This window comes from Ochotona curzoniae, unplaced genomic scaffold, assembly GCF_017591425.1.
Source record: "Ochotona curzoniae isolate NIBS_2020 unplaced genomic scaffold, NIBS_Ocur_1.0 contig_64, whole genome shotgun sequence".
NCBI classification, from domain to species: Eukaryota; Metazoa; Chordata; class Mammalia; order Lagomorpha; family Ochotonidae; genus Ochotona; species Ochotona curzoniae.
The window spans coordinates 44619795-44641447 of NW_024466502.1; the positions used below are offsets into that span (position 1 = coordinate 44619795).

Consider the following 21653-nt stretch of genomic DNA (forward strand, 5'->3'; position numbering starts at 1 on the left):
GACTTTTTAAAGACAGGTGGTCATGTAGGCATCAGGGTGTGGGGTTTGAGGAAATTACATTTCAAGAGTAAGAGGGATTCTCATAATCCACAATTTGTTTGTCCAGCAGGTTCCTTTCCTCAGTCAGTTAATTCCTGTTTTCCCACCTGAGAGGAAGCACCTCTCTTTCATCTATTATCTAAATCTAAAGATTAAGGAGTTTCTTGCCTGTTCATTTCTATATTAACTGCTCCTGGGACCCTCTGGCAGAATTGCAGCTAGCTCTGGCTCCACCTTGGCAAGAGTTCCCAATGTCCTCTCTTTATCAATTCTTTTCCTACAGATCTGATCAATTGTCCTCCTACAGCTGGTATTGTGATGCAACACATTAAGTCACTGCCTGCAATGCCAGCATCTCGTATGGGTGCCAGTTAGTACTGGCTGATCTACTTCTGATCCAGCTCCCTGCTAACATGCCTGGAAAAGCAGCAAAACATGGCCCAAGCACTTGGGCTCCTGTCAGCTAGGTGGGAGACTTGGAAGACGTTTCTGGCTCCTGGCTCAATATAGCCCAGCTCTGCTAATGCAGCCAATCTGGGGAGTGAACCACTGAGTAAAAGATTCTCTCTCTCTCTCTCTCTATGTAACTCTTTCAAAATAAAAAAATCTTAAAAACAGAAAACAAAGAAACAAAAAAACAGGTAGCAAAAGACATTTCAGCAGACAGCTCAGTACTATAGCATAAAGAGCATGACAATTTTGGTGGGGGGCAGCTGATGAAGTGACTGTGAGCTGTGTCCCTGGATACCCTCACACAACAGTCACCCCATCAGCCTCCTCCCATTGAGACTGAGGTGCAATAAAGAAAAAAAGCAGACTCATTCTTCAAGTCACTTCACTGAACTTATTACATTGGCCTAATTTTACCCTAATTATACATAGCATCCTGATTCCTTGCATATTTCAGCTGCATTTAAGGTCCAAGGCTCCTCTCCCCATTACACATTCACTCGCAGTTCTTCATGATGGTAACAGTCACACAGATAATCCTCCCAATGCCCCTCCATGCCATTTAAGCTTCTACAAGATGACCTTTGATTTACACACTAATAAATCACCTGATCACATTTTGGTCCACTTTTCCTGCACCTGTCAGCAGCATCTGACATAAATGATCAGTTTTCCTGAAACACTTCCTGCACTTGGTTTCTGGAACACGAAAACCATCCTGGTTTTACTTTCACCTTTCTGGTTTTTCTTCAATTTCCTTTTTTTGGTTTCCCCGATGCAGTCGGTCTTGGTACCACTTTTTTCTGAACATACTCATGCCCTCTGTGAGTTATTTCAGTATCTTAGATTGAAATATTGCCCATACGCTCATGGCACCCATCACTGCTAACTTCCACAGTACAGATCTCACTGCATTGATCTATTCGTGTGTTGGCGGACAGCTGGATTGTTGCTATCTTTGGTAACTAGGGATAATGCCTGCATAGACATTAGTGTACAAGCATGGGTCCCTGCCATCAATTCTTTTGGACACAGACTAGACATAGGATTACTGGCTCTGATGTCTGCAAAAGGCATGAACACATATAAATGTATGCATACACACAAAAAAAACACACAGATACACATCGAGCATGAACTTAATGGGACATATAAGAAGAGAGAAAAAATGAGGAGTGAGGATCAGGAACAGTGAAAGAACACTGACAATAAGCATCCAAATAAACAGTAAACTAAAAACTGGACCTATACAGCTTTTATAGGCAACTGGTTATTTATGCAATTTGATGTTAACATATATAAATATTATATTAAGACCTTTTCATAAAGACACATGCACATATACACACATACACACACACACAGAGAGAGAGAAAACTTACTGCTGGCTCTCCCTTAAAGCCCATAATAATAGGGCCTACTCAGAGCCAAATCCAGGAGCAAGGAACACAATCCAACAGGAGAGCACGATAATCAGGGGTGGGGACAGGCTAGCCAGGCAAGGCTGCAGTATTCATCAGCATTTGTGTGGACCAGGTCTTGGGGCAGACTAGGCTAGGTCAGGCTGCAGTACCTGCTGGCATGCATGAGAGCCAGGACAGGATGTGGACTGTGCCTAGCTGGGCTAGGTTACAACACCCACCAGCAAGAGCTGAGATTGTACGTGAACCTTGTCAGGCTAGGTCAAAGCACCCACAAGCAAGATCTGGAGCTGGGAACGGACCTGCCTAGGAAACTTTGGGGACTCCTCTACTCAGCTGCAGCTCCACTGGTGAGCGCAAGAGCCTGGGGCTATGGGCAGACTGGGTTGGGCAAGGTTGAAGCACCTGTTGGCATGTATGTAGGCTGAGTTTTGAGGCGGACTGGACTAGGCTAGGGTACAGCACCTGTTGACACTCATGAGACCAAAACGGGTGTGGAGCAGGGCAGGCTATGTTGTGGGCTAGGCAGTAACACCGCTGTACCAGTAAGAGCCGCAATTGATGCAGGCTAGTTGGGCAAGACCACAGCACTCACTGGTGAGTGCCAGGATGGACGGCAGCCATGTCAGTCTGGGTAGCAACACCTGCCAGCACACATGAGATCCACTCCTGGGAGTAGTCTTGGTAAGGGATGTTGGGAACTCCCCTGCTAGGCTGCAGCTACTGCTGCTGAGCACAAGAGCCAGGTCTGGGAGCACACACAGGCCAGGCTGAGCTGTAGCTCCCATTGGCATATATGTGCACCAGGTTTGTGGAAGGAGGGCAGACTCGGCTAGTCCACAGCACACATTAGCACAAATGAGAGCCATGACAGGGCTCGAGTTAGGCCTGGTTAGTACACAACATTCTCAGATTCACGTGAGAGTTGGTGATTGACCAGACTGGGCTAGGCTGCTAGATCTGCTGGTGGGAGCTGTGACTGCGGGTGGGCCAGATTAAGTCAGGGGGTGGTTCTCATTGGCAAATGCCAAGACTGAAGACAGGTCATCTCAGACTGAGCAACGACACCCACTGGCATGTGCTGGGGCTGGGAGTGGGTCTTGTAGGGGAACTGTGGACATACCCCTGCTGGGCTGCAGCTCCCACTGGTGAGCATGACAGCCTGGACTTTGTGTGCCAGGCTAGTCAAGGCAGCAGCATGCACCAGCATATATGTGGGCCATGCCTGGGGGAGTGGCAGACTGAGCTGAGCTGCAGCACCCATGGGTGTGTACAAGAGCCAAATGGGTTGTAAGACAGACTTGACTAGACTGCAGCACATTCTAGCACATGTAGAAATTGGGGCTAGGGGTGGGTCTGGTTGAGGTTATTGGGTTTCACTCTGACTAGGCTGCAGCCCCCGCTGGTGTGTGTGAAGACCAGGCCTGTAGCAGTCTGGACTGGGCTGGGATAGATCACAACACCTATCAGTCCATGTAAGATGGACTAGGAGTGGAACTAACACCTGCATCCAGACAGCAGCATCCACCAATATGATACAGGTGATGGATTAAACCAGATACTGCACTGACTGGCACACACAAGAATCAAGTCTAAGGTCATCCCAGGTGAAGTTTCTTGGTGGATTCCTCAACAAAACTCTAGCCAAAGGGAAAATCACAATATATGTGGTCCAACCTTAGAGTGCATATGTCAAAACTGGGCCTCCTCAGTCGCTGATGTCTGTACAGCACACATGCCCAGATGCATATGGGACATGACAGCCAGATCATCTAGGCCAGCAGAACATCAGTTGCCTCGAGCCTTGTCAGAGAAAGGAAAACAGAACATGTTGGACCACTGCCCTGGCCAAGCTTTGCAGCATGTTGCTAGATCTCTGGACTCACTTAAGGTAGACATGGTCAGCCCATAGTGCCTGGAAAGATTCTCTCGCCAACATTTCAAAACTACCAAAATGACTCAAGTAACACCCTTGGAACACTCTTCCCCACACTGAGGTTTCTAAGGAATCATCAAATGCTGTCTAGATGTTGATATAGGTTTGATAGCAAGGAGTGCCCCTCTCTCCTCCTGGAACACAAGAGAAAAAAAAAATTTTGAAACATTTGTTCTACCCACCTTCCACCATATCTCAACCATCCCCACTCAACAATGTGTAACCCTCTCAACAATGCAATCTTAAAAATAAAAATTAAAAAAATTAAACCTTAGTATAGCATTAACACTTCTGTAGACCTGTTTCTTACCATATTCAACTCAATGACCAATTCCATTTAAGAAACAGAAACAAAATAATGAATGAAGTTGGGGAAAATAATGGATAAATAATACAAGTGGCTAACCCAATGCAGGAATATATTTGAGTATGGATTTAGCAGTTAAACTCAACATAGGACTTTTAATCTGTTGACCTGAAATATCATTTTTAAAATTACTTAAATTTTGAAAGACACAAACCTAGAGATTTGACAGTTTGTCAAATCTAATGTTGCCAGTTAGGTATCAAGTCAACCTACAAACTGTAAACAAGCTGTGTTATACAGATCAGCTCAGGCATGTTCTGGAGACATAGAGTTCTTCTTTAGAATACTGCTCCAGTCTCCTCTATCAGAGACAGGAGAATACCGTATCTTAGACAAATTAAGATGGGGTTAATGTTCTACAAAGGTGGTGAATGTTTGTGAGACTAAACAGGGCATTAACTAGAAATATAGTATACACACACACACATGCGCACACGTGCGTCCTCAGTCTGGTTATTTCATCACCACCATCTATTTCGTAATACCCCAGAGGACAATGATAGAAATAGTTCAGTAATAGGGGACCCCAAAGTCCCCAGAGTCTCCCAGCCGTGAGAGTCAGAACAGCACTACACAAATTTCAGAGGTTCAGGGATATGGCTGTGTTCCCAAGAAGAATGTCCTTTGGTGGTTCCTGGGCATACACGACCTCGTCCTCTCCCAGCTCCTGGGTGTCCTTATGCTCTGGAGACCCAGTGAGCCACTAGCAGTTCAAAGTTCACCAGAGTTAAAAGTCGTGGTACTGAGCCAGTGCAGTGCTGAGCCAGTACACACGTTGTTCCCTTCTGCTTCCCAACACTCACTCAACTGCCTCCTATTAGACGTTTAGGATTAAATATAATGGGAAACTCTTCCTGGAATTCTATCAACTGCTTCTTTTTGCCTCTTCTCATGCCCAGCTCTTCCCTGGCTCAGGCCAAAGCTGCTGTGCTGCATAAGACTTTCCCCAGCACATCATACTGAAATCCCTGGCACGTTTGACCTCTCTCCCTCTCCACACTTGAGCCCCTTGAAGACAAGATCTACGCTCTTGATTTTTGAGCCTTAATTCAGTCTTTAGCAGCTGGTGGGAAATCCAATGCTAAATTAATGAAGAAATTCAACATCAACAAAAAATAACTACTGTTTCAATGCCAACTCTATTCTAGGAGCGTGGATCCAGTGGCAAGCACAAGCCACCACAGCATTATTGCTCACAAGACTGACCTCTATTGGGAAAGTAGACATGAGTTGAATGTACACATTAATGAGTGGCTTAAATGCAAATGTGCCATTTATAGATGAAGACCACAGGTAACGAGCACAGTTGTTTTTTTTTTTAAGATCTATGGCCTATACTGTTTTTTACTCATTTTTCTGTTTTGTTTTTTTTTTTCAGATGGAAAAGAGCTAGAATCATCCAGGTGAGTGGGAAAGGTGAAATATGAAGAGAAAAGAAAACAAATAATAGGCTATACTTGTTGACTGCATAAAAAGAATCCTGTAACCCTGATGGAAGGACTAATCTTGAATGAGACAACAGAGCATCTACAGAAGAGGTAGGGAGGGGGTAGGTTCTGAGAGAGTAAATTGAAGGAAGTCCTATCTAAAGTCCTATCTCTCCCGTTTCTCTATGGAAGAGAATTAAACTCTATATTAGTAGCAGTACAGAATGTGGGACTCAGATATTTGAAGAATGCAGAAAAGATTTGAAGTTTTTGTTACAGAGTACAGGAAAACCAGTTAACAGAAATGTGGCAAGACTGTTGCGTTGTACTAAGAAGAACCTATCAGGTGGTCAGTGCTGTAGTATAGTAAACTAAGCTTCTGCCTGTAGTGCGAAAACTCATACGGGAGCCAATTCAAGTCCAGCTTCAACATTTCCAATCCAGCTCACAGCTAATATACCTGGGAAAGGAGCAAAAGATGGCTCAAGTCCTTGGCCACCAGCATCCACGTGCAAAACACCGAAGAAACTCCTAGCTCCCAGTTTCAGAATAGTCCAGCTCCATGCAGGCTTCTGGTCTCAGACCAGTCCAGCTCCCATCATTTCAGCTATCTGGGGAGTAATCTGGTGAATGAAAAACCTCTGTGTCTTTCCTTCCCTCTCTGTAAATTTGCCTTTCAAATAAAAATAAATAAATGGAGTCAGTGGAGGAGAAGAGGGAAGAACAAGAACAACCCATCTGAGGTTGGTAGTCCTCCCTATATGGTGACAACATTCTGTCTACTGTGCACTTTTTTCCTGACGGGTTCAAAGGCTCAGGGTCACCATAAAGAAAGCATACCAACATGTCCACTCAGCTTGGGAATTTGCCAAATTGCAGTGAGGAAGTAGAAGTAGGTCAAGGGAGTAAAGGGTATTTTACAAGAATGTTATTGCGGCGCCAGTGCGGAGGCACAGCTGGTAAACCAGATGTCTGCAGCACCAACTTCCCTGTGAATGTTGATTTGAATCTTGGCTGTTTCATTTCTGATCCAGGTCCCTGCTAATGTGCCTGGGAAAAGCAGCAGAAAATAGTCCAAGTCCTTGGGCCTCTGTCATCCAAGTGGGATCTGGCTTCTACCTGATTCACCCCTAGCCTTCATGGTCACATGGAAAGCAAACCAGCAGAAGGAAGTATGCTCTCTCCCCCCTGCCCCCTGCTTTCAAATAAATTACGTAAAATTTTTAAAAATTAAAGAAAAGACGTTACTGGAATAAAAGATCACAAAATCCAAGAGGAAAAGCCTGACAGATTAAATGGAGTTGGGAGGAGAGATGCTGGCTGACTGGGGTCCAAAAGCACAGTTGAGAGCGGTTAAGCAGAAGCCAGAGGAAAGACAAGGGTACAGGCAGGGGAAGAAGCACGGCAGAGTCATCTCTGAACACATTCTCCAAACAGTCCTTTCCCAGCAATGCTGAAGACATTATAATTGTGAGGCAAATATTAGAGGAAGTAACATAACAGCAAGGCAGCGAAAGCCAAGACACTGAGGTAGCAGTAAAAGAATCATGTCTCTTGAGCATCCTTGCTGTTCTTGCCTGGCTAACCACTGGCACAGCCCCAGCCACTGCCCCACATTGTCTCCACTCCCAGGTTCTGTCCTCCCAGTGGCAGCCCCTGGCTTGTCCTATGGGGAGGAAAGGCACGCTTACAGATCAAAATGTTCAAATTCATTACTTTTGAAATTGGTGGTTTCAGTTGATGACAAACCGCCAGTTTATCAAACACACCCTCTGGACCAGCTGTGACTATGACCAGGAAAGGGCTGATCTCAGGAAGAGCCAACTTTAATTAAGAGGAGATGAAAGGATGAGGAGAAAAAGCAATTATGGAATAGCCAAAGATATGGTTGAAGAAGTAAGTATCCATTCACGTAAAAGGAGAGGGCGAGTGCCTCCAGGACTGTGCTTTCCCGGTGCGCTGGGAGCCAGCGAAAGCCTGGAATGGGTGTCCTGCTCACCAGCTTATGCTTAGGGCCCCACACTATCCTGAGCAGATAGCAGGTCTTCAGGACATATTTGTCAGAAGTGGGAATGAGGCTTACTTAGCGTAGTAGTTTAGTGGCTAAAGTCCTTGCCTTGCATGCACTGGAATCCCATATGGGCACTGGTTTGTATCTCAGCTGCTCCACTTCTCTTCCAGCTCCCTGCTTGCTTGTGGCCTGGGTGGGCAGTTGAGAACAACCCAAAGCCTTGGGACCCTGCAGCTGCTTAGGAGACCCAGAAGAAGTTCCTGGCTCTCAGCTCCTGATTTTGGATCAGCTCAGCTCTTGCCATTGTGGCCACTTGGGACATGAACCAGCAGATGGAAGCTTTCTCTCTACAAATCTGCCTTTCCAATAAATAAATAAATAGATAGATAAATAAAATTCTTGTTGTTCTAGTTCTAGTTTAGAAGGGATACACAGGGGTGTGAGATTTTTAAATCTCCTTTAGTGGAAATAAAATAGATACGAAGCACAAGGTAAATTCAAAGTCTTTGCAAGTGTCCTTGTCACCCACTATCCAGCGTCATTGTCCTAGAAGAACGAGACACCCCGGAATGCCTCCAGTGCTGGAGTCAGGTGGGCAGTAATAAACTAGGGGAGAGAAAGAAACACTGTGAGAAGGCCTGATGTCAGAAGAGGGTATAACTGTACTCCCTGGAACTCAAGAGAGAAAGTTGGCCCCTAATCACTGTTAGCCTAAGTTTCAAAGGAAGGAGGGAGCCATGCTTAGATAAGGTGCTTGCTAATTCTTAGGAGGACAGGAAAGAAACACAGCATAATGTTGACAGGAGCTTTCTCTGGCTGGTAGAATGATTTTCCTTCTTTGTGTATTTCTTCATGTCAGCATTTTGTATGATGAATACGTCTAATTTTGGCTTTGTAAAAAAACTATAGAAAATATTTATGCCTCTTTTAAACTCCTCACAAGTCCAGAATAGTTATTTTGAGAGCAAAATTGATTGAAAACTAGGATTATAAATTTCAAAAGAAATAATTTCTAATAATTCCAGTGATAATGAAGTAATTATGAAGAATTAACACAGTGCATTTCATAAAATGAAAACTGCTGGAAAACCAAACAACACACAAAACACCAGCTGTGTGACTTAATGTTGCTGCTTACTGCAAAACGCCATCAACAGTACATAAAGGGAAAGATTGGCGCATCACGAAAGCTTCTTGCCTATAACGGGAGAAATATACAAATTTTAGGAAACATCATGACATGTTAGTGAAGTGGAAATAACTAAATAACTATTGTTTTCAAATAGTCTCAAAGTGGCACTAGTCTGAAATTGGAGAACATTTAAAAAGGAGAATTTTTCTTCACTTAGATATCTGCAAGGATATATTCCCTGTTTTAATACAACTAAGAACTAGAAATGTGTTAGTCTGCCTTAGATTGTGATTCATATCAAATGCTCCCCAAAATCTCAGTGGCTTAAAAAAATTCTTATTTTTCATTTATGTCAATATTAAGGTTGCAAGTTGACTGTGACCTTCCTCCATATTTCTCACCCTACCATAAAGGCTGAAGGAGCAGGCTCTGTCTGCAGAGGCCATTGTTAGATCAGGAGAAACAGAGTGAGTTAGTGAGGGGAAGCGAAGACTTTGAAAGCTCTTGCTAGGAGCTGACCCTCAGGGACCAGCATTGTGCTGAAGTAAAGCCACGACCTGCAATGCCAGCACATCATATGAATCTATAGCAGGCTGCTCTGCTTCCTATTCAGTCAGCTCCCTGCTAACTGACCTGGGAAGGCAACAGAAAACAGCTCCACCCACGTGGGAGACCTATACGGAGTTTCAGACTCCCAGTTTCAGCCTGGTCTGGCCCTAGCCATTGTGGCCATTTGGGGTGAGTCCAGTAGATGGAAAATCCTCTCTCTCTCTCTCTCCTTCTCAAATAAATATTTTTTTTTTAAATTGACCTCCTTTGATCAAATGTTGTCCGATGCCTAAGGCAATGATGTATATTACATTCATGTCCATGGACAGGGATGTGTAACCATTTTATAGGGAAAGAAGAAATACAGATTTGGGAATCATAATAAATATATCACAAAGTATATGTTATTATTGAGCATTTATTATAGTGGTAAGCACCGGAAAATTCAGTGAAGATGAAAAAAACTGGTCACTTCCATCTTTAAAAGCTTGGCAGATAGCTACCATACCACCCTCACAACGAGCACAAACTATACCAGATACTCCCCTTAGGGAATCCCATCGAATCCTTTCACTAACTCCATAAAGTGTTCGTGAATATTGATGATTTTTTTTAATTTAGAAGAAAATCGAGACTAGTTCATTTACCAGACTGTTCCTCCACTCTTACATGAGTTGGTAACTGGCTTGCTTTGACCGACGGCATCTCAGCAAATGTAATGAGCTGAGATTTGAAAAGTGCTCATGTTCTGGGCCCAGCGGTGTGGCCTAGCAGCTAAAGTCCTCACCTTGAACGCGCCCCGGGATCCCATATGGACGCCGGTTCTAATCCAGGCAGCTTCACTTCCCATCCAGCTCCCTGCTTGTGGCCTGGGAAAGCAGTTGAGGACGGCCGAAAGCCTTGGAACACTGCACCCGTGTGGGAGACCTGGAGAAAGTTCCTGCATCCTGGCTTCGGATCGACATAGTATCGGCCGTTGCGCTCACTTGGGGAGTGAATCATCGGACGGAAGATCTTCCTCTCTGTCTCTGCTCCTCTCTGTATATCTGACTTTCCAATAAATAAATAAATCTTTTTTAAAAAAAAAGTGCTCATGTTCTGAGGCTCACCCTTTTACTGCTCTTGGAATCATGCTTTCATGGGAACAAGCCCAGGCTATCTGCCTGCTAATGAGTGACCTAGCCTGGCATTCAAGATAGAAGTGAAGGAGTCTGTCCTAGCAATCAATTACCTGCAAACAGACGCGTGTCAGGCCCCAGCAGGGGCCAGCTGGGAAGGCTTCCCATGGAGCCTAACGGAAGTCATTTATTCTGTTCATTTATGCAACATGCATCTGAAAAACATTTTCTGGATGGCTAGCCTGGCATGTATCAGGTGCTTTACTATGTCCATATGAGTCATATTAAAAAGACAGAAATAGTCTCCAGCATCAAAGTTTACAGAATTACGGCATGGGGCAGAAATACAAAACAATACACACATAAATAATTCATTATTTTTACATTATGTTATGTCGTGATAAATACGAAGATAGACAATATAATTACGTTATGTAAATCTGTAGGATGGAAATTAGAAGAATGTTACACAGAATTTTTAAATTTTTACTTATTATCATTTTATGATACAGTTCCACAGGCCCTGGGATTTCCCTTATCCCCTCCCCAAATCCCTCCCCCCACACTGAGTTCCCCTAAATCATTACTATAGTATAGTTCTTCATAAACAGTCATATGTCCATCATTGCGGGTATGGACAACGGCAGAGTCCAGCATCCTATTGTCAAGACATAGTAAACAATTTCCTTGGTAGTCCATCTTTAGTATCGAAGTAGAAATGCATACGCAGAATTTTTTTTAAAAGATTTATTCTTTTGGGCCCGGCGCGGTGGCGCAAGTGGTTAAAGGTCCTCGCCTTGCACGCCCGGGATCCCATATGGGCGCCGGTTCTAATCCCGGCAGCCCCGCTTCTCTTCCAGCTCCCTGCCTGTGGCCCGGGAAGGCAGTCGAGGATGGCCCAAAGCTTTAGGAACCTGCACCCGCGTGGGAGACCCGGAAGAGGCTCCTGGCTTCGGATCGGCATAGTATCGGCCCGTTGTGCTCACTTGGGGAGTGAATCATCGGACGGAAGATCTTCCTCTCTGTCTCTCCTCTCTGTATATCTGCCTTTCCAATGAAAAAATAATAAAAATAAATCTTTAAAAAAAAAGATTTATTCTTTTTATTGGAAAGTCAGATATACAGAGGGGAGAGAGAAAGATCATCTTCTCTCCACTGATTCACTCCTCAAGTGACTGCAACAGCAGGAGCTGAGCCAATCCAAAGCCAGGAGCCAGGAGCCTCTTCTGGGTCTCCCATGCGGGTGCAGGGTTCCAAGGCTTTGGGCCGTCCTCGACTGCTTTCCCAGGCCACAGGCAGGGAGCTGGATGGGAAGTGGCGTCCATATGGGATCCCGGCATGTTGAAAGTGAGGACTTTAGCTGCTAGACTACCGCACCTGGTCAGAACCCAACTACTTTTAGCCTTTATCTGTCTCCCAGCCTCGGCGTTGGCGGGAAGCCGGAGGCAGAGCCAGAGAACTGCAGTCTTTTTGTTTGTTTTTTATCGTTTGACTTTCCAAATTATATGCATTATTACTTGGGTACAGGTAGAAACATATATATATGTTAAATATAATATATATATTAATATATATATATATTCAATTCTCCCCAACCAGAAACTAGTGCTTTATTCTAAATTTTACTTACAACTAGCGCTGCCTTGGTTGGGAAGTGTTTCCTTTTTAAAATTATATTCGATGCAACATGTGCCAACATCCAAAGTCTTACTTCTCGAAATAGGTAATTTATCCTGGTACAGTTTATTGACAAGTAATCACAGCATTTAACACTGGGATGTTTTCCAATTCTACACACTTTGTCCTGGTCCCTAATTTGAGCTACAGGGGGACGGAAGTTTCTAAGAACTCAAGCGTGTAGACGCGGGGCTGGGGGACCCGAGGGCCGGGGTCACTCCGTCCCGCAGGCTGAGGTGCCCGGAGCCGGGGCGGACACCGTCAAGGTCAGCCCCCGCGGCGACCCCGGTTCGAGAAGCACGCCGCCCCGTAGGCTGAGGTACCGGGAGCCGGCGCGGCCCCGCGCGATGGCGCGTCACTTCCGGCCGGCCGCCCCTCCCTCCGGCGCGCCGTGATTGCCATGGCGGAGCAGCGGGGGCAGCGGCCCGGGGTCGGCGTCGGGGTCGTGGTGACCAGCAGCAGGCACCCTCGCTGCGTCCTCCTGGGCAAGAGGAAAGGCTCGTTGGGAGCCGGAAGATTCCAGCTTCCGGGAGGCCATCTGGAGTTCGGGTGAGAAGCACCAGGCCAACCCCGGGGCAAACGGCACATGCGCGGGAGAGACGTGCTCGCGTCGTGCTTGCGTGTGTGCGTGTGCACGTCCGCCCCGACGCTGCGTCACTCTGTTCTTACGCTCGGCCGGGAGAGGGCGCTGTGCCGTGGCAGGGAGTCACCTCGCGCAGCCGCGTAGGCGATGTGCAGAGTGGTTTGTGCGCTGGTGTGTTTTGGTGGTGCTTACACCCCTGAGGAGGACGTGTCTGAAAACGTCCACCAGGGCCTGGTGTCAGCTCAGACACTTGCAGGCCTGCCTGTGGTTCAGATGCAGTGTGTGCTGCTCTCCGGCAGGTGGAACTTCCCAGGGCCTCCGGCGGTTGCTCTTGCACATGGAGGCTGGGCGCAGTGCTCTTTAAGGCTCCGCTTGTGCCTTGGCACTCTGCTGTGACCATATGCCAGACCGAACGCGCTGGAGGGTTTGCTGAAGGAAGCCTGGCACGGTGCTAATAAGTGCATTCTGGAATAAGGCTAAAGTTGCAAACAGCAGAAAGCCTCCGGACCCAGGGCTCTTCCTCTGGTATCAGAATTTTCGCATGGACATCCAAGTGGAGAAAGAGACCCTCGCGCCCCCTCCCACAGAACTTGTTTTTGTTGCATCGTCACTGCCTTTTCCTCCCTTGCCAAAACCCAGATACATGCACACATACTCATTATTCCCAGTCTATCTTAAAAGACATTGCAGATTGCTATCGTTGCTAAACAGACCTACGTTTTTTACAAAAAACACAGAATCACTTCCTGTGTCTGCTGGTTTGCCCTGGCTGCAACAAGCAGGCCTTGGGCCAGGCTGCGTCAGGAGCTCCGAGCTCCTTCCAGCCTCCTTGTGCTTAGGGGTGGACCCAAGAACCCGCTCCCTCGGCTGCTGCCTCCCAGGGGCACGGTAGGCCAGGCGTGAACCAGGCCTTCTGATGCGCAGGGTGGGCGTCAGAGGCGGGGACTTGGCCACAGTGCGGAGTGCCCAGCCCCTGCCTCGTGCACTCTCCAGTACCATCTTCACCGCCTCAGTACTCGTTGTCCCGGTTGGTGGATCTGCAAAATGTTTTCATGTTTTCTTACTGTTTAGTACCTGTCAGGATCCAAGGAAAGGATACAGAGTCTTTCAGTCTAACCGTAACCCTCCTCCAGCCCCGTCCCCCCACCCCCATACATTTAATTGTTCAAGAATTTGATCATTTAACCTTGAACAGTTTCACGTTTCAACTCTTTGTTTTATCAAAGTTCCTACCCCAGAATTTCACAGCAAAAAAAAAAAATTTTTTTTTTATAAAAACCGAATGCAGTTCCTTGATGTGTTTGTGTGTTGAAGTGAAACCTGGGAGGAATGCGCTCGCAGGGAGACGTGGGAGGAGGCGGCGCTGCAGCTGCGGAACGTGCGCTTCGCCTCGGTGGTCAACTCCTGCGTGCAGGCCGAGGGCTACCACTACGTGACGGTCCTCATGAAGGCAGAGGTGGACGCGGCTCAGGACGCGGAGCCCAAGAACGTGGAGCCCGAGAAAAACGAGAGTAAGACAATGAGCCTGTCATAATCCTTGGGGCACAGCCTCTTGCCGGGGATGTTAGATTCTCTTTGTATCATAACAACTTCCCTCCCCCCCACGCACATTATTCATCTGTTGGAATCCCCAGGGAAGGTCCTGGCGAGTGGGGGACTTGGCGAGGTAATAAAGTAAGGAGGTGAGAAACCTCCCACGTGGGTTGAGTGCTTCTAAGAAACACGTGGGGAGAGACCTGTACTGGATGAGTACGCGGAGGGAAGGTGCTGGAACCTGGAACTGGAACCCGGAACAGGCATCCAGTCGGCCCAGCTTCTAGACCTGGGGCTCAAGGGGGCCTTCTGTGGTCCCTCCGCCTCCTAGTTCATGGCAGTCTGTGCCTGCGGCCTCAGCAGACCAGGACAATAGACACATTTAGAGGTGTTTGACTGCAGAGGGCTTTCAGGAACTGGCCTGGGTGTTCGTGGCCTGGTTACAGCTCCATGGCATGGGACAAGTTTCATAACGCTTGGGCCTCTCTGTTCCTGTGAGAGAGCAGTAGCCCCCTGGGATGGGGTGACGTGGCATGGCATGGGGAGCACACGGAACACCCTGTGAGGATTTCTATACAGACCCAAATCACCATGAAATAATTCTAAATCTGCATTTCACCACACCATGAGCTTTGTCAACTTGACTTTATATTCAAAAAGCGTTTTAAGCATTTACCGTTCTCTTAAAATCTTCATCCTAAGTGCCAGGTTGCTTATGTGGCCATGCCAATGCAAAGTGTCACTACTCAAGTTTATCTTTTTAGCAGACATTCACATTTAAATTCAGTTCTGTTTTTTCCAAATCTAGGTTGCCACAATACATACCTTTTGTTTCCTGTTAGCGAAACGAACTGACTTGGCATCTTTCTTGTCTAGGCTGGGCGTGGGTTCCTTGGGACGAATTTCCTCCAGCAGATGAGCTTTTCTGGGCGCTGCGCTGCTTGAAGGAACAAGGCTACGACCCGTTCACGGAAGATCTGGATCATCTGGTAGGGTACAAAGGAAGCCACCTCTTAGATGACCAGAAGATTTCTTGATATCTTTTTTTTTTCCCTTGAAGGACAAAACTAAGGTTTTGTTAGAGCATGAAAAAATATATACATTTCAGAACAACTCCATGGCATCTAAAGTGTTACCTAGATTTCTAGATTATTTGCAGTCTCTTCATGTGCTCACAACCCTTGCAGTCAGTACTGGAGAGAAGGTGCCGTGGAATAGGATGTTGGATCTTATTCACAGAGGGATAGGCGCCTTCCCGTGGGTCGAGGAGCGCCGCCAGCACGCGTGGGTGAGAGCAGTCACATGTGCCGAGTGCATCAGCTCAGACCCCTCAGCGCAGACACGGTCATTCAGACACGGTGCGCCTGGTGCGGGCTTTATCCTGTTTGTTGGTTTTCTTCTTCCCTTTTCTGTGGAAATGGCGTTTGTGGTTTTCAGTGGGACAGCCTCAGCTGGAGACAACAGGACAGGCTGGCAGGGAGCATTTTCCAGGCTTCTTCCGTGGGACTCCAGGCTGAGGGAAGTGAGACAAGTCACTGTTTTTATTAAAATTGGGAAATGTGCATTATGGCTTCTATTTTCTCTACATCAAAGTAAGTGAAAGTGTTAAGTCTGTACTTGCTTCTCCAGACATTGAATTTCACATCTACTTATGGCGTGGATTAATTCTTCCACATGTCCTTAATTCCAAATTCCATTCCAGATTTGCCCTATTATTTTGTTTACCATGTTCACATATTTGGCTTTCTGCATTATAATATTGCTTAATCAGCTTTATATGCAAATCTTCATTTCATTTACCAGAAAAGTGTTTCATAGGCAAAAAGAGCGAAGTAACAGATAACCAAACTTTTCTCCAACTTCACTGTGATCTGATGTTTCCTGCGCTCTACTTTTTCGTAGTGAATTCACTTTATGCCCGTTATTTAAAATAGATATGTATATTTATTTATTTGAAAGGTAGAGTTTACAGAGAAGGCAGAGAGAGAGAGAGAGAGAAATCTCTCCCCTGGTTCATTCTTCACATGGCTACAGTGGCAGGGCCAGGCCAGAATCAAGTCAGGCTCCAGGAGATCCATCCAGGTTTCCCATTTGGCTGCAGGGATCCAAACACGAGCGTCATCTTTGGCTGATTTCCTAGGCATACTGGCAGGAAACTGGATCAGCAGCCAGGACTGGCATTCGTATGTGATGCCAGCTTCACTCGGTATGCCACATAGCAGGCCCTTCCCTCACATTACCTACAGCCCAGAGCTTTGCTGTGCTGCAGCCCCAGTCGCACTGCAGGCCCCAGAGCCTGAGACTTTCTGCATCTGTTGATTTGATGGGTTCCAGACTGAACTTCCTCTGGCATTCCTCTCAGGAAAAGGCTGCTGCATCTGCCACTTTGCTCTAGATTGGTTTTCTTCCCCACACCCGCACTCCCTCTGTCTTGGCCGTTCTGTTCCTTTCATGTGTCTGACTCTTCCCCCATCGTGTTGTCCCAACCCTCTCTCCCCTGGGCCAGGTCTTTACACTGCTCCTCCTTAGCTCAAAAAAACATTTATTTATTTGAAACGAATAGTGACAGAGAGAAGGAGAAACACAGAGTGGGATCTTCCATCCACTGACTCAGTCCCCCAAATGGCCACAATGGCCAGCCCAAAGCCAGGAGTCGAGAACTCCATTTAGGTCTCCTGGGTGGGTGGCGGGGGTCCAAGCACCTGGGCCCCCTTTCATTGCTTTTCCAGTGCATTAGCAGGGAGCTGGATCAGAAGTGGAGCAGCCAGGACTCTACCTGAAGCTTGCTCGTGTGGACTGCCAGTGTCGGTCTGTGTTAAGAGCTTCATCGGCTGGGCCACAATGCTGCCCCTCCTACAGCTTTGAACCTCCAATTCATTGATGTTGATTTTTCATGTGGAAAATACACGTAAAACCTAGCATCTTGACCAACCAGTTTAGTTTGGAAAGCACTTCTAAGTGAGTTCAGAAACACATTTTGTTGTGTTTCTTACCTTCCCAGACTTCAGAAATTGTCCATCGCTTGTGGGTTAACACCCCTAGCCTTAACAGGAGGCCTGTCACCCTTCCCAGCACTAACTTGTACCCTGGCCCTTCCACAAACCCTTCTCACACAGCATATCCTCCACGGCTTCCTCAAGTACCATGCTGTCTGCCACCCTTTGGGCAGCATGCCACCCATGGCTTTTGCATTTCAGCCCTAGTGTCCCTTCTTGTGAAAAACCACCCACACTGAGTCAAGCAGATTTGGCATATCGTACTCAGTGACCTTAAAGTAATGCGTCCTGGGCGACAGTTTTATCGTAGCTTCTGAATTAGTAAGGCTATGGGAAGACTTCTCGCCTAACATGCCAGTAGCCAGACGGTGGCTAGGAGTACTGAATGCCACTACATACTGGTTGAATCGGAAGTGAACTTTCTTTTCCTTCACTGTTTCCTCTCTGGACTAGAATGAGATGAGTAGCATTCAGGATATTCAGATAGAAGAACTGCATTCTGGAGAAGGGCTGGAGTGTGAAATAATCATAGAAGAAAAGCCCTGGCTAAAAGCGGGCACACGGTCCACAACTAGATGTGGCCACTGAACTCCAGTGCCAGCTTATTTCTGGTGAGCATATGGAAGAAGGCAGGTTACCATATCCTAGGGAAATTATTAACTATGTTACATATGTGAAATGTACCTTATAATGGATTCTGTATTTTAAAAGGCAAGTATGAGGGTACTTCAGAAAGCTCATGAAAAATTAAAAGGTAGGGCCTGGCACCATACCTAGTGGCTAAAGTCCTTGCCTTTCAACACACCGGAATCCCATATGGGCGCCGGTTCTAATCCCGGCAACTCCATTTCCCATCCTGCTCCCTGCTTGTGGCCTGGGAAAGCAGTTGGGGACAGCCCAAAGCTTTGGGACCCTGTACCCATGTGGGAGATCCAGAAGAGCTCTTGGCTCCTGGCTTCAGATCGGCGCAGCACCAACTGTTGTGGCCATTTGGGGAGTGAATCATCGGACAGAAGATCTTCCTCTCTGTCTCTTCTCCTCTCTGTATATCTGACTTTGCTAAATAAATAAATAAAATAATAATAATAATAAATCTTAAAAAAAGAAATTAAAATGTAAGCTTATTTTGGTACAAAAAAATGTTGCAATCATACTTAGTGCTTACATACTGTGCATTTTCCACAAACTTGATAAAGATCCTTCATGTGCATGGATTTCAGACTTTTTTTGCACTAAAATAGACTTATCATTTGTAATTTCCATGAATTTTTTGAAGCATCTTCATAATTATATGGCCATGATACTTAAGAATACTCTGAAGTTATACTCTGTTAGCAGGATTCATATATCAAGTCAGAAGAATTAGATACATCTGATTCACAAAATGCCATGAGACATTTTATTCACAAGATGCTGGGGATCCAGAGAAACAGACTCCAGGTAAGCTGCTCTTGGCAGCCCTGCGAGGGAGCCCAGTTGGATGTCCAGCAAGTAGTTGCCATGACCTGGCTCTTCTCACCTTGGGGGAATAGCTGGGTGAACTTGGGCCTTCAGGTTATATGAGGAAGGGTTTCACTTGTCCACTAAGGAGTTGCAGTAAGCTTACGGGCTTGAGAACCGTTGGACACACACCTGCCTTTTTTTTCTCTCTGTGCTATTTGCTACCTGTGAAAATAAACCAAGTGCTCTCAACCACGCTGCTTTGTGTGTGTGTGTCTAATCAATGCTGGTGTGAGAACCCTGGCATGGCAGAACTTGGAAGCAGGTCTCCTGCCTTAACATCTGTATTTGCACGTGTTACCACCACTGAGTGGATTCAGTGGAAAAAAAAATAATAGGTGTCCAACAGGCTCAGCAAAAGGATGTCACATGGGTAAGGACCAGTACGGAGAATTAAAAGGGGTCGGAGAGATTGAACAAGTGGTTTGGAGCCAGAGAAGTGGAGTGGGCCAGCAGGTGAGACTGGAGCTGTGGTGTGAGGTCCTGCACGCTGCCCCTCCTACCCCAGCAACTGTACATGCTGTTTTCTCCACGGCATCACAGGTGAGCAGTCTGGGCGGCTGGCTGGTTGACACAAATGGCTGAAAGTGAGGCAGCCAGGAGCAATAATTGCTAGAACCATGGTACAAACACCAGGAGCTCAGTAACTCGATCTATCCCTTCAGTTTGTTTCACGTAGAATCTGATAGTATAGACAAACAATGTAATTCGTAAGGCTTTATTGAACAGTCTGCTGTACTAAGCAAACAAGGCTACACTAAATGTGTAGCACAGTAGTGGACATATTGGTAATGGCTCTATAAGGATTTGAATCTACTTGAAGGATAAAAATTACGAAAACATGATAGTACATTGAAGTGACCAAATTTTCTAAACTTCTAAAATTATAACATGCACACTGGATCTCAGTTATCATTATACTTCTTTATAATATAAAATGAGCACACTTACGTGATCACCACCTAGAGTAACATCTTACCAGCACCTCAGAAGTATCGTCCACAAGTCCCCACTGTCACCGTCACAGATAAAGGTAGGGTTGAATTTGCTATAAAAAGAATCACATAACACACGGTTTTTGTATCTAACAGCTTTCAGTCAATATTGGTTTTTCAGGTAGTCCACTTTCAGTCTGTGTAGAATCCCATTGTTTCAATATACCCATACCTATGTGGTGTTGATGTTCTTCTGGGTCTTTCCAGTGAGCAATTAGAAATTAAATTGCTGAGTACAAGCTAATGGGAATCAAATCAATAAAATTAGATAAGTCTCATACATTATTATGAAGGTATACACGGCACCCATGGCAACTTATTTCTGTTGAATATAATCCAGGAGTGACAAGGCTGGGTCAGAGTATATATGTCTTTGCTAAAGAAAAAGAAATAGTATTTTTATTTACTTGAAAGGCAGAATGACCGAGAGTGAGAGACAAAAAGAAAGCTTACAGCTGCTGTTTCACTCCTCAGAAGGCTGCACTGGCCGGGGGAGCCAGGGTGGCCAAGAACCTGGAACTCCTTCCAGCTCTCCCAGTGACTGGCCCGCATCCAAGCACTTCCTCTACCTTCCCCCAGCACATTTGCCAAGAACTGGGTTGAAAGCAAAGCGACATTCGAACTGGTGCCCAGATCTGGGATGCTGGCGCTGCAAGCAGCCGTGTGATAATGCTAGATCCTACTGAAGAAATGTGCTTGATTTATAGAGTTGTGCTTCAGATCTTGCTGGGAGTAATTATCTAACAAACAGTATGTAAATACTGGTAACCTTTGAAAATTAAAAAAAAAATTCTGAAATACATTTACAGCCATGTCTTGTTCATTTTTAATATTTATTTTTCATCTCCTTGAAAGGCAGAATAGCAGAGGCTGAAAGAGAAAGATCTTCCATTTGCCAATTCACTGTCTAAACACCCCAATAGCCACGGCTGAGCAAGGTCAAAGCCAAAAGCCCAGAATTAAGTCCATGTCACCCTTGTGTCGGGGACCAAGCACTTAAGTCATCTGTTGCTTTCACAGGGAATGTTAGCAGAAAACGGGGTCAGAAACAGAATATCAGAACCAAAATTGGCTCCCCAACAAGGACTGCAGGCATCCCAAGCAGTGGCTGAACAGGGCTCACCCCAGATCCAAAGGATTTGGAAGAAGGCATGGAACTGAATACAGAAATATAATTTCCTTGAACTTCATTTCTACACTTGATCTTAGCCAAAAGGCCGAGTAGTGATTCTACTTCATTTCTTAAGAGATAAATGGAAAATTCCTACTTTTTCCAATCCTTGTCCCATTTAGGCTCATCAGAAAGAATTTATATATGAATTCCTCTTACATATTTTGCTCTCTGTAGGTTTATTTGTTATATTCAGTCTCTGTTTGTTTATAAATAGAAAACCCCTAGAGAGAAGAGTTAGTAAGCACTGTGCATGACAAGGATGGGGAGGCTCTCAGGCTTCGGGCCGTGCTCGAACCCCCTGTGCCCAAGGCTCCCCGTGGGTCCCCTGGGATCCATCTCTCACAGCCACCTAGGACCAGTCACCAGGCCATTCGGCCATGCTTACAGAATCACCAACATGGCCACTGTGATCTGCACACATAAAACATCTTAAATATGAGCTGTGCTTTTCCTAAAGACAGAGAGATTCACGCCCATGCCTTTAACACTTTGAAATGGACTTCCATGATACAATTTATACTTTATCGAAATCAAACTGTCAGTATACAGCAAAGGACAATCAGTATACTCCATGGACAGAAAAGCTACCTGTCAAAAAAGATTGAGTGGAGGCAATTTTGAAAAAGTTCCATTCTTATGCCACTAGCCAGTGATGCTAGGCCACCGCACTGGGCCCCAAGTCCTTGCCTTTCATGCGCCAGGATCCCATATGGGCACAAGTTCTAATCCCAGTGGCCCCGCTTCC

The 21653-nt window shown here is 45.9% G+C and overlaps 1 protein-coding gene across 1 annotated transcript; it reads left to right on the forward strand.

The window, feature by feature from the left end:
* The first annotated feature begins 5447 nt into the window (after window positions 1-5447).
* Window positions 5448-15320, forward strand: NUDT15 (nudix hydrolase 15). The gene is made up of 5 exons (XM_040991078.1): window positions 5448-5506; window positions 5592-5616; window positions 12441-12676; window positions 14025-14221; window positions 15120-15320. The coding sequence occupies exons 1-5, from the start codon at window positions 5448-5450 to the stop codon at window positions 15278-15280; spliced, it is 678 nt and encodes a 225-aa protein (XP_040847012.1). The 3' UTR covers window positions 15281-15320.
* Window positions 15321-21653: the final 6333 nt, after the last annotated feature.